The following is a 13,152-nucleotide window of genomic DNA, read 5'->3' as shown; positions in this document are numbered from 1 at the left end:
TGCAGCCGGAAATATTCCAAACTTTGACGTATTCTGTAATCTAGGCCACAAGGTCCTGGCCCACCTGCACTGCGGAGAGATTCTTAGCTTAAGGTCTAAAGTCTTCACAGGCCTTCTCAGGTGCGCAGGTTGGGAGAACAGGAGCGGCTACTCTGAGGCATGGTGAAAAGGGCAGAGTGCCTTCCAAACCTATTCAGTCTCAGAGAGAGGTCAAAATATGCTGGAACATTCCCAGTTTCTCCCCAACAACAAATTTTTCAGATTTTAACATGATGATGTTGGTTTAAAAGTACGCCAAATGTCTACCAATTTATTTAATTTAAACAACAACAATACAAATAAAAACTGGAAATGCAGGAATCATAAAAAACATCTTTATTCATCAGCTCAAATGCATCTTGCTCATTTCATACACCTGCATTTTGTGTCTCCTGACACTTGTGGCATGTCAAAACTCTCAGAGAATTTGGCAGTAAAATAAGCGGTCCCGTTCCAGTGTAGGTGATCTAGAGTGATAGGTTTGTTTTCCAAAGTCATCGGCCAGTTTATGTAAGCGTCAGTCATTCCTTTAACCACTGCTGGAGCAGTAAGAAGATGTGGTCACGAGCCAGAGACAGCTTTAGGAGATCCTCGCTCCTGGCCGGGTACATGTTAGCGCAGTGAGCTGTTCCTGGGTCAGAGGAACATATAAACATGATGAATATAGCAGCAAAAAAAGGGAGGGAAGCAGGGTGTTCCAGTTACAATTATACTCCTAATAAAATGAGAGTTAAACAAGGAAGACATTGTTCTCCTCTAAAATAACAGCATTGCTCGACGACTGCAGTGGGCAGTGGCCACAAACACAAATTAGTCTCAGGGAGCAACTTACAGACAAGAAAACTCCCTGTGATCAGATGAATGACTCGCACAGGGTTTACTTGAAAATGTACAGACAACGTCAAGCTGCTTAAGTCTGTTCCACCCAACGTATGCAAACTATGAGAAACTATGAGTATGAGAAGAACTTTACGTAAACTAGAAGTCTAAAAATCTTCTCACTGCCATATTCAAACCTCCTAGTCTTAACCAGAAAGTAATTTGATGGTGAAATACGCAAATGAATATTTGCCACACCGACCCATCTATCAGTCAGTAGCTCAGTGTGGCAATATCAGTTATTTGCAAGTTGTAAGCAGTTTGTGTACGAGCACATAGACCAATAACACAAAAAAAAAATCAAGTGTTACAATCTAAGTGTGTGTAAGCAGATAAATAATTCAGCTGCTGTCCAATTAAAATCGACACGAACCAAGTTCATTAATAGCAGTATGCCAAGTAAAAAACACGGCTTTTTGATTAGCATCACAAGGCGAAAGTGAAATGCAAGTTAAAATATGGTGTTATGACAGAATGTCTAAATTAAATTTAAAAAAAAAATAATGCCAGTAGAAGTTATTGTCGTCATTTAGTGGTACATTTTCCAAAGGATTATTCATCAATATGTTAATCTACTAACTGAATGATGTGATAAAAGATTCAATTTAAACTATAATTATTTGTTGCAACCCCAGCGAACACTTGGTTTCCATGGCTCTCACTGTGCATATTTTATCTCACCTTCGATGAAAACAGCAGGGAGGTCAGGTGATATGTCCTGGGTGATGCCCAGGGCATGCCAGGGGTCAATCGACCCGTTGGGGAAGACTATTCTGCTGGAGCGGATGTCATAGCCGCCGTAATACTCATTGGTCTGGGCGACGGCCTCTGCCACCTGATCAGCACTGACGTTGTAGAAGTCTGCACATTGTTTCACCTGATACCTAAAAAAAAAAAAAATAAAGTTAACAACGCGACACCTTCTGAAACTGTGCGTAAAGAAAGAAAATGGACAGTGTGTGATCTGGACATGACAGTAAGCGAGGGGAGAGGCAGTGAAGGAGTAAAAAAAACACAAGTTATGAAGGTGAGGCAGAGAGGCGATGTTGAGAGTACTCACTGCAGAGGGAAGCCAGTGAATGGCTGGTTGGGGGAATCAGTGCTCTGGTAGAATCCAAATTCAGTGCAGGTCTGGTAGACCCACTGTCTCCCTGACAACACACACGCACAGTTGACCCATGGCCAGAATGTTCAATTGGTTCTTAGAAACCAAGGCACTAATATCAGACTGATAATTCTAGAAATTAGCTTCAAATGGCCACCAATAAAGTCTTCACTTTCAACAACTCTGCCCTAATCAAAAGAGGAAAAAGTGCACAAAACAAAATGGGTGATCTGGGGAGTTTGTACAGGCGCATCCCAGTGGCTTTCCAAGAGACCACATCCTTTTCTGGTGATCCACCTCCCATCCACCCACTCACGAGCTGGAAATGAGTAACTTTAGAACAGAGCAAGGATTTGTGGCTGAGTTTTGGGTTAAATATATATGTTGTTAATCACTGGGTGCACTCGCTCAGATTTTTTTTTTTTTTTAAGTCAGACAAAAACACAAACAATCAATCTGACGAACCAAAAAAAGACACGATACTTATAAAGAGCTGTATTGCAACAGGCGCATAGTCCTATAGCTGACATTTTGAAATAGGACCAACTAAAATATCCTTATTTACCCAAACAAAATACCACTTCCCAATACACATCCACACCCACCTCCCCCTGCAGCCGGTCCATCCCACGACGTGTTTGTCATGTCCCTGACGTAGTTACTGAAGCTCGCATCCAGACATTTAATGGAGAAAGTTTCCATCATGAGGTGGGCCACGGCAGCATATCGGGCATAAGGATCTCCCAGTGAAGTGTCGGCCATCATGCTGCAGAGCACCTTGATGGTGATGTTGGTGCCCAACGCTCCCTATCCTCACAGCATCACCACAACAAAAAGAAAAGAGAAAGCAAATCAGTTATAGTATAGTATAGTGTGTGCATGTCAAGGGCTAGGAGAGATGTCTTAAACAGGTTTCTGTCTACAATCATTAAACTTGTGAATGCATCACAGGCCACATATTGCAAATTTTGAACCTTTCAATTGATTTCTTTCATTGATAAGAATCAATCAATCAGACTTCTCGCGTGCCTTGAATACCATCCAGCCTCTCTTATTGAGAGGAAAGCTCGACCGAATGGTGGGCGGATCCCTCCTTCACCACCTGGATCACAGACTACCTGATGGAACGGCCACAGTCAGTCAGCCTGGGAGAGTTGTGTCTCTGACACAGTTGTGAGCAAAACCGGAGCTCCGCAGGGTACTGTACTGGCCCCCTTCCTGTTCACCTTCTACACATCAGACTTTTCCTATAACTCAGATTTCTGTCCAAGACGGTCATCGACTTCCATGGGTCCCAGCCACCTCTGCTGCCTATTAACATCCTGGGCGAGGACATTGAGGTGGTGAAGACCTACAAGTTCCTGATGAACAGATGACAAACTGGACTGGTCTGCCAACTTGGACGCTCTCTATAAGAAGGGTCAGAGTAAGCTGCTTTTCTTAGGGAGACTCAGGTCTTTTGATGTGTGTATGGGAATGCTGTTTAGGTTTTACCAGTACGTGATGGCCAGCAATCTCTTCTATGCTGCAGTCCGCCGGGGTAGTGGCATCTTAAAAAAGGTCACCGGTCGGTTAAACAAGTTGGTCAAGAAGGCAGGTTAGGTGGTGAGGTGGTGTCTAGACTCTCTGGGCTGACTATGGCGGAAAGGCGTATGAGGTATAAGTTCTTGTCCAACAAGGGAAATGTAAACCACCCCCTCCACCATGTTTTGGCGGGGCAGACTAGCAGCTGCCATTGCGGGCGGCTCCTCACAATCTGCTGTCAGAAGCCACCCTAACCCAGACAGAGCGCCACAGAAGGTCCTTCATACCAGCTGTCATTAACCTACCTACCTACCTACCTACCTACCATTAACAGTTAGACTAGACTAGCACTCGTGGAATTGTCTAGGTAATTGTGGTGATCCGCTCATTGTCTGCCCACAGAGCTCCTCATAAATGATTCAGTAGCAGCTGTCCAGCACTGTGCTTGTGCTCTTCCAGTTAAGAACTCGCCCACAACAAAAAGCGTTATTTATTGCAATGAGAGCGGGAGAGGTAAACATTTGGTAGTGATTACAGCAGTGAGTACATGCAAAATGAGAGCCCTGTTAACCATTCCCCCTGCCTCTATCTGCATCCTCTGTGTGAAAAGAAGAACTGTTAGTACTTGCCCTACCAACTGCTGCGTTACATAAGGCCTTTCCGTATTTCATAAAGCCCCCCATTGATAACCCCTCAACTGTGAAGCTGCCGTCTTGACTCTTCTGATTGAGTTACACATCAATCCTAGTTCTTACCCAAATTCCTCAGTGGTACCTAAAACCTGCTAGTTTGCTCTGTAGCCAGCCCTTTGTGTCAGAGAGGCAGCTGCTGGCTGCGCTTGTCCGCCCAGCGCTGTGGGCTCTGTGGCCCACCACTCGTCTCAGTTCTTTTATAACCGTCTCTTTAGCTTGGGGCGACAGGAAACCAGAGAGACCAAAGAGGCTTTTGTTACATTTTCACATCAGCTTATTGGTAACCGGACTCACGTCTTCTCAAGGCACCAGGGGACAGAGAGGAGCTGGGATGAAAAAAAATAAAGAGGAGGGGAAAAGAGAAATATGAGGTAAAAGAAGAGGATTCCAAAAAGGGGACAAAGGGTGACATCTCTCCATCACGGGAACTTCTTTGAAGATTCTGTACCAGTTTGAGAGTATGGCAGTGCAACATTTTAACTTAATTTCTATATGATTGTGTGAGTTTCATTTTACAAATTTCATTATTTTTTTTTTTTTTATAAATTTGGAAAAATGTTTCACACCCTACCCTTACAGCTCAGCACAGAACGCATTTTGTTACCTCCTTTGAAGAAAAGCAGCAACTTGAACATTTAAAAATCTTTGCGATTGTCGCTTTAAGTGAGAGCTATGTCCAGTGTCGCTCTTAAAACCTACTTCCTCCCTTCACATGGTACCTACAGTGCTGCCATCCTCTTTGTTGAGCCACATAAAAAGTAGCTTACAAAAGAGACTCAGATTCAGACAGAGTAACCGGCCCCAGGAAACGCCACTCCTGACCCTCTTACGAGGCAGTATCTCTGGGGCTCTTTCTGTCGGGCATTTCAGGGTTTATTATGTTTCAGTATACTGCTCGGGGTGTGTGTAAGGTTCCTACACCTCATAACTCCCCTCCATTCAACCACGCCTGGATACTTGGTCAACCGCTGATCCACAAAACCTTTACAGAAAGTGTTTCTCGGTCTTCACACAACGTGCATCAGTCATGTTTACTTTAACACACTGTTTCTGTATCAGACAACCGTCAGGCTAAAGGCTATTCATCTGGAATTCATTAAGAAAAATAAAACATATAAAAATAATCAATGAACATCTGTTCAGCTTCATTATGACAATGAATGGAGTATGTATTGTGTAAAATCAACAAGCATTAAGAACAAAAAGAAGGGGACCCTAAAAATGTCCAAAATGCCCTTTAAATTATTCGTTTTCATTGTGGAAACTAATAAATTCTCTCAATGCAAAATGACACAATCTGTTTCCCGAGTCCAACATTTCTTCTACACATGTTGTTCGGCTTGCCCCTACTCTTTCTCACCTCAAATGCCCTGTTGTCTTGATTGTACTGGACCACATCCATGAAGTTGCCAGCCAGTGTTTCCAGGAAGTAGGCAGAGTCCGTCTCTGTCTTAATCGTAAGTGTGGAACACAAACTGGAGGAAGAAACAGAGAGAGAGCAGAATAAAAAAAAACAAAAAAACAAAAAACAAGGAGATGGGGAATCAGAAGACAGAGGAGAGGAATCACGGAATGTTGGGAAAATTAGGGAAGGAAAATGTGGAAGAGTGAGAGAAGGATAAAGGAAGTGAGTTAGACAATTATACATGGCATTGTGCATCTTTGTTCCTGCACTCTAATGGAAGAGAGCTGTGAAAATACTCCACTAGCCACCATTACTGCAACCAGCTAGAATGGGGTCTGAATAATGAGTAACCTAATGACCACCTTCCCAATATTGTGTATGTCTCCCTTGTGACTCATCAAAGAATGGACATGGGCCTTCTGAGGGTGTCCTGTGGTGTCTGGCAACAGAATATTATTAGTGGAACCTGTGAGTTGAGGGGAGGGGCCTCTGTGGATCATCCCACAGATACTTGATCAGTTTGGGATCTAGTGAATTTGGAGGCCAGGTCAACACCTTGTGCTGTCTTTCATGTATTTTGAGTTTTGAAACTGTTTCTTGCGCATGTGACTGCGTCAGGCTGCATCCTGCTGGGGATGGATGCTGCCATCAAGGAGTGCCCTTGCTATTGGGTGGGGGTGTCTGGTTTGGGAAAGAAAGTAGTACAGCGATTGTCTGTCGGGAAAATTCAGACAACGCTCTGACAACATGGTATGTTTTATTTGAAACTTGTCTGCATGTGTGTGTCGGCGCTGAGAGGCACTTCCCTCATGATGAAACCGTGACGCAAGTGCTGTATTCTCTGAGGCACTGGGGTCTGGAAACTAGACAAGCCTCAAAACCACCTTTTGACCTTTGTGTGTTTGTTCCTGCGTGAGGACATGTCTGCATCCACGGTCTGCGAGATGCTGAAATAAAAGACGTCCAGTGTGGTCAGGGCAGTTTTCGTGCGTTTCCATAACAACATTCGTACTGTGAGACCAACCACACCATTACAGAAGCCATTTACGTCTGCTTATTCATCATGCTGACTGACCTTACTGTCACTAACACAACCTAAAATACATGTTAAATAACATCACAGAAGGCCACAATGACTGCAGACATGTCGCAGGGGTGACAAAAAGGGGAAACAATGGGGGCAAAATTAAAGAACAATGGGCTTAAAATGTTCAAAAAAAATAAATAAATAGCATTAAAAGCTAATAATAAAACTAAACACCATCAAAAACCGTGACGTAAATAAACATAACATCCATCCCATAAGAAAGGACTGTCAAAAGCTGGATCTATACAATTTCTGAAATTCCATCTGAAATTCCAGAGGTGCATCCTCAGTCCAAAAAGGCCGGAGGCAACGCTCGCAAAGTTGTAACAGGACCTGACTCAAACGAGGACCCCGAAGCAACCGCCACTGCTCTTTGATTCTCTTACATCGCTCCGGCTTTCACTTCTTCCCCTTTTCTTTTTTCTCCTCTATTCACTTTCTATCAATGACTTGAATAAGAGGATCAAGTTGGCTCTTACGTCAGTTTGGTAAATGTGAAGCAAAAAAAAACTGTGTGTGTGTGTGTTGCTTAGCTTAGCGTAGCCTGAAGCTATGCACCAAAAACCAAAACATTAAAATATCACAGTTCATGTTTTCGCATCTTGGGTTCCGTCAGGTTGCCGGGCAACCAGCATGTGCTACAGGAAGTCAGCGCGGTACGTACACCAATCACATGGTTGATGCATAACATTAGGACCAGTGGGATATACTGTATTAGGTGGCAAGTGAACATTTTGTCCTCGAAGAGAAACTTTGAAAAGGGCCAAAGAGAAATGGCTAGAGAATTTTGAGGTGTTCCCAGTTAGTACTGACCAAATACGAGTCATCGGCCAAGTCTCACTGCAGCACACGCAGGAGTAGAAGTTGGACAGTATACTGCTGGATCAGACCATATATGGTCTGATACTGTAGCTTAACGTACTGAATGATTAATGCTGGTTCTGACAGAAAGGTGTCAGAACACCTTGTGCGCAATGTGCTTTGTGTGGCGCTGTGTAGCCGCAGACCAGTCAGGGTGTCGATGCTGAGCCATGACCACTCCTGAAAGTGTCTACAATAGACACATGATTCCAAGAACTGGACCATGGTGTGATGGAAGAAGGTGAGTCATGTTTTCTTTTCTCTTTACATGGATGGCTGAATCTGTGCGCGTCACTTAGCCGAGGATCATAAAGCACTAGGATGCAGTGCGGGAACACGGGAACATGGGAACATGGGAACATGGAAAGCTGGTGGAGACAGTGTGTTGCTTTGTGTAATGATCCGCTGGGAAAACATTCTTGTGGCTGTTAATTTGACATGTGCCGCCCACCCAAGCATGGGTGCAGACCTCGTCCACCCCTTTACGGAAACTGATGACAGCGGCCTATTCTAGCAACGGTTTGAGGAATACAACCCGGCGTTCAAGGTGTTGACTTGACCTCCAAATTCCCCAAGGCTCAGTTCAACTGAGCGTCTGAAGGATGTGCAGGACAAACAAGTCTGATCCACGGAGGCCCAACCTTGGAACTTGCAGGGCTTAAAGGATCTGCTGCTAACATATTATAGAGGAGTGGAGTCCATGACTCGAGGGGGCAGGGCTGTTTTGGTGGGTGAAAAGCCCTCAACAAAATGACACAGTATTAGACAGGTGGTTATTATGTTGTGGCTGATGGTTGTACATCAACGCAATTCTTGCAAGTGTTAGTAAGGATTTAACAAACAATGGTGGGTGATATCCATTTTTAGCTTAAGCTAAGCTAAGCTAACTGGCTGCTAGCGGTACGAGACTTCTGTCCATCTTCTCACCTAAATTTATGCAAATGTCAAACGGTTGTACAAATACATTAGTGTCATTGTATAAGGCATTCTCATTTAAATTATTATTATAACATAATTATTATAACAACATGACTTGACAAGCAGGAAGAAAGAAGGGTTAATTAGCCTATTGATAAAGGTTTAATTTTATGTAAATCTACGAGTCCTAGCATTTGAGAATTTGGTTTAATGTGAATTACTGATCTTACCGACTATACCTGGACTTCTCTGCTTTGAAAAGTCAAATGAGCTAAAATAAAATACCGAAAGTCCTCGAAGGTCCCGCCCATAATCACACGGGGTCATTCCAGTATTATTCTCTCTGATTGGACTTCAGCTCTGGGAGTCTACTGAGGTCAACAAATTTCATTAACTAATAAGATTAATAAAGGTCTAATTTGTGATGCCTTAAAAAGAAAATGTCCGGCAACAAAGCTAACGGGGGATTGAGGGGAATGCATCACCAGCTAAGCCTCTATCACTGCTCTGTCCTGAGAGGAACTCTCATCACGCGGAGTAAAAATAAAACCTGAACAATTCTCTCTTCTGCGCGCAATAAATAAAAGTAGCGCGACTGGGAGGCCATTTCTGATCCTAAACACATTCTGATGTTTGACCGGATTCCTGTGCTGCCGTTCCTACTTCAAGAGAGTTGACTTTGAGGTGCAGAGGGAGTGAATGTACTGTACTTGAAGTCTTTGGTTACGTTGTCGTAGGTTTTCGGGTCTTTCAGGCGTTCAGCGAGCGAATCCGAAGCCTTTTTCACCAAGTCCGGGCACTCCGCGTTCTCTGAGGCCAGAGAGCGCCGCACAACCTCCAAGTACTCTGGTAAAACACAGACACAGGGGGAAGGGTGGACACTTAAACCTGGGCCGCTATAAAAAGACCACAATAATACACACACACACACACAAAAACAAACCACGGGGCTATTTCCAAAGCAGTGAAAGCGCCAATTTATCTTCAAAACAGCACGTGAACCAAATTCTATTTAAATGCTCAAGGGAATATTTATTTTAGGAGGTTGAAAGTGAGGTTGAAAGTGAAAAGATGAGTCAATTTCACAGTTTATGAAATTCTAAAAGCTCTGGGGAGAGACTCATCATTACAAAACCCTGGAATATTTCTCCCTCAAGTGAGAGCCAAGTCCTTACTGGTAATAATTCTGACTAACTGCAGCGTCGTTTGAGGAACTCGCGAAACATCTTGGGGGTGGAAAAAGATTTTTAAAAAAAATAAAAGACACTTGACGTCACCAGTACAACTTGTACAATGCTCTCTGAGTGTTATGTCTTTCTTGCTTTCCTAAAGTCAAAGGGAACGCAGCTCCAATGTGTGTGATCGCGTCTGCAAGATTGCACCGGTGTGAGGGGGCGGAAAAGCATAGGTCCACGTTCAAAGCTGCTCTGACCTTGATTCCAGCCCGCAGCTTTCCGGAGGAAAACAACAGCCTCAGCCAAGCACAACACAGACACAGATAGAGAATGAACCCTCGTCTTTGATCCATCTGGGACCCTTACTTGCGAGACACCGAGCAAAACCGGAGAATCTGTGAGACGCTCAATTTAGTGCTTGACGTGTTCGACCGAGGATGTTGATATTGGAGCGCGCTTAAAGCGTGCAGGGCAAAATGAATCCAGCGGAGGATGTTTTATTGTTAAATCAGCCTATTATGTAAAGCTAAAAATGACTACTAGAACGAAAGTAAATTATTTCATGTCTTTTTTCTGAAGCTGTATTTACACTGACTGCAAATCTAATTTAAATTGCCTGTTTGTTTGTTTTTTTTTTTTTTAATAGAGTTTTGCACAAAATCAAATCTGATTATTCAAAAAGAAACAGCATCTTAGGGGCATGCTGTTCTAAATGCATGCGTGATTATATCATGCGGCGTCAATTCACACCTGGAAAGTTGACCGCAGCGTGGACAGGTGCACTGGTGGCCACAGAGGCATGGACCAGCTGAGGGTACTTCAGCCTGAACCAAGCAGCCAGGGAGCCCGGGTACGAGCCGCCGAACGCCACCCACTTCCTGTTGCTCAGGCCGTGCTTCTCGCCCAGCACGGTGCGGAAGTGTGCCAGGTCGGCCAGCGCCTGGCGGCTGCTGAGGAAGCGCAGGTTGTCTGAGCTGAGGTCCCTGAATGAAAAAAGAAAAAGAAAAAAAAGCACACAGCCCTAAATCCTGTTATTCAGTTCAAGCGACTACATTTGTGTTTATCTCAGTGCGGGGCTGCCACCTAGTGGTGCAGCTGCGACACTCCATCCAGGGGTGAGGTTGGGTCAGTGCACAACCTTTATAGCCTCAGAGCTGCCATTTGACACAGGTCATGTTGTAAACTGATACATTATCCTCATCGGGAAGCTATTCGTCTATTTCACTGTCAGTGACAACACCACAGTCTAAGCCATGGAATCCTGCACCAACCTGAGACATATGAAGATATAAATGTATGATTTATGGAAACACTGCACGAGCAGCATTCATTCCCCACCACTCTGACTGTAACAGATTGAATTCATCTGCTTTTTTTTTTTTTTTTTTTTTTTTTTTGCAATTGCTTAAAGTGTTCTGGAAATCATTTTAAAAAAAAAAAGTTCCTCTGCCAAGAGTTTTGCACTCGCCTAAGAGCAGCTCATCATGGCAGATGCCTTTTGTCTGAGGACACAGTTTGGCTTCTGGTATTACATCATTTTTAAATGTTTCAGCTCACTGAAGCAGGAAACCTGCTATTTTTAAAAGTAATTTCCAGCATTCGCGTACGCATGACTTGTTTTCTTTAGTACAAACGTGTAACGGGAAAAAAGCGTCCACCTCTTCCCATTTCCACTTCAAATTCTAACCAGACTTTGGCGTTAACTCTAGAAATGTACAGATAAAGAATCATAACATGACAATCTGTACTTAACAAATTAAGAAAGGCACACCGAGGCCAGGCGCCAGCTGATTTCACTGAGTTGTTCTACCTTCTGCCTGTGCATCCACAGGGTTGGTGCATGTAGATAGGTAAGAAAAAGACGTACAGACCCATAGACTAAATCATTCTCTGTGCAGGTTACTGAATATGCTAAAAAAAAGATAAAACAAAGGCAACTGGACTTAATGAGTTTTCATCACTCAGTAAAATGGTTTCTTCAGTTCTAAATACCTGAGATTAGCCCTCATAAATAAAGAAGCCTCTCAACAGGTCCAGTTGTCCTTGTTTTAGCTTTGTTTTTTTAGATATAGAAATAATTTATAACCAAGGTGTCACACAAGAAACATCTCATGCAATAGATCTCTTCACAAAAAACAGCACTGGTAACCAACAAATCCTCTCAGAACCACTGAGAGTTTTATCTGCAGGTAAAGGGGAAATCAACCGGCCGATTAAAGATTATAAGGCAAAAGACTACCACATAGGATATATTTTTTAAATGAAATGTATTTAGTACATTATGTAAAGCAAATTCCCTATTTGTTTACATGGAGTTTGGCACAAAATCATACTTATAATTATTCAATCAGAAATGGCACATGTAAAGGTTATTATAGTATAGTTGTGCGATCAGGAACATTCATAAGAGGGCAAAAGGAATCCCAAAGTGGATGATTCTTTACACAGGAAGTGTTTTGAAGCTGGTATTGCTACCTTTATTGCTATTGCAATATTGCTACCTTTTTCTGTCATTTGACTTTAATACACGCCCCTTTTTTATGGATCACCTGATCAAAGGTTCACGTGGATCGCTTGTGACCTCAGTGTTTGATAAAAAAAAAAAAAGTACTTATTTCCCTCTGTGTCTGTGGTGAACTTGATGGTGCTGAACTTCTGCATTTGGCTAAATTTAACTCAGGCCGGGCCCACTTGAACCAAAGCTGTAGGGGAACTTTACAGTCACAACACAATTAAACCCACTCATTACTGCAGCAGCGACAAACTTACACTGTCGGGTGACTCTTTCCGTAGAATCGATGTTCCAGCATCAAGCAAAGTGCTCCCAGCTTCTCAGCGTAGGTGAGCCAGGTGCCGTACTGCATCCATGCTGGATTGGCTGGCCCCTCTCCACCGATCATCAGGAAGACTGGGCCACCAGGCCTGTAGAAGGTTTCATTTACAAAGTACCTCTGCAGGGGGGAAAGGAGAGAGGTGTGCAGAAAGTAAAAAACACAGGGAGACAATATAGATCAAGTGCCAGTGTATTGTTCTTCATCTTAAGCTGAATCCACATGAAATCAATTATTAGATCAATTTGATTTGTCATCTTTCAAATGACACCTCAACCCTTGTACAGAATGACCCAGCACACAGACTTACTTGCTTCCACACTCGGCTGTCTGCACCGTTGAAGTGATCCAGTTTCTGTATGAACCACTGCTCCTCAGACGCAGCCCAGTGCTGGGAGTCCTGCACTTGACTGAACTTCCTGAGCCCCTTATACTGTCCCTCTCCAACATCAAGGAGAGACAACAGCAAAAATAAGGTCACTTTACACAGCAGCATGCTACACTTCAGGAAAGCCATAGTGACCTAAACAAGGAAACAGTCTGGAGCATGTGATATACTTGAGTGGTCATATGACAAGTTCTTCTGCTGCTTTATAGCACCCACAAAATATAGGAAATATGAACTTCCTGTCCAAA

At 43.4% G+C, this 13,152-nt stretch overlaps 1 protein-coding gene across 1 annotated transcript; it reads right to left on the bottom strand.

The window, feature by feature from the left end:
* Window positions 1-360: 360 nt before the first annotated feature.
* prss16 (serine protease 16) lies at window positions 361-13,061 on the bottom strand. Its single transcript, XM_047593983.1, has 9 exons — window positions 12,827-13,061; window positions 12,455-12,636; window positions 10,436-10,668; window positions 9,221-9,356; window positions 5,600-5,714; window positions 2,629-2,830; window positions 1,979-2,069; window positions 1,600-1,802; window positions 361-670 (listed from the first exon to the last, which is right to left on the bottom strand). The coding sequence occupies exons 1-9, from the start codon at window positions 13,031-13,033 to the stop codon at window positions 561-563; spliced, it is 1,479 nt and encodes a 492-aa protein (XP_047449939.1). The 5' UTR covers window positions 13,034-13,061; the 3' UTR covers window positions 361-560.
* Between the last annotated feature and the right edge of the window lie 91 nt (window positions 13,062-13,152).

The sequence above is a fragment of the Mugil cephalus genome, chromosome 9 (genome assembly GCF_022458985.1).
Source record: "Mugil cephalus isolate CIBA_MC_2020 chromosome 9, CIBA_Mcephalus_1.1, whole genome shotgun sequence".
Taxonomy (NCBI): Eukaryota; Metazoa; Chordata; class Actinopteri; order Mugiliformes; family Mugilidae; genus Mugil; species Mugil cephalus.
This window is presented reverse-complemented; position numbering and strand designations above follow the sequence as displayed.

Coding starts and splice junctions, on each gene's coding strand:
- prss16 (XM_047593983.1), bottom strand. CDS start 13,033: ATGGCTTTCCTGAAGTGTAGCATGCTGCTGTGTAAAGTGACCTTATTT. Junction 2,831..5,599: donor AAGACAACAGGGCATTTGAG/GTGAGAAAGAGT, acceptor CTGTGAGGATAG/GGAGCGTTGGGCACCAACAT. Junction 671..1,599: donor CCCTGCTGTTTTCATCGAAG/GTGAGATAAAAT, acceptor CCTCTGACCCAG/GAACAGCTCACTGCGCTAAC.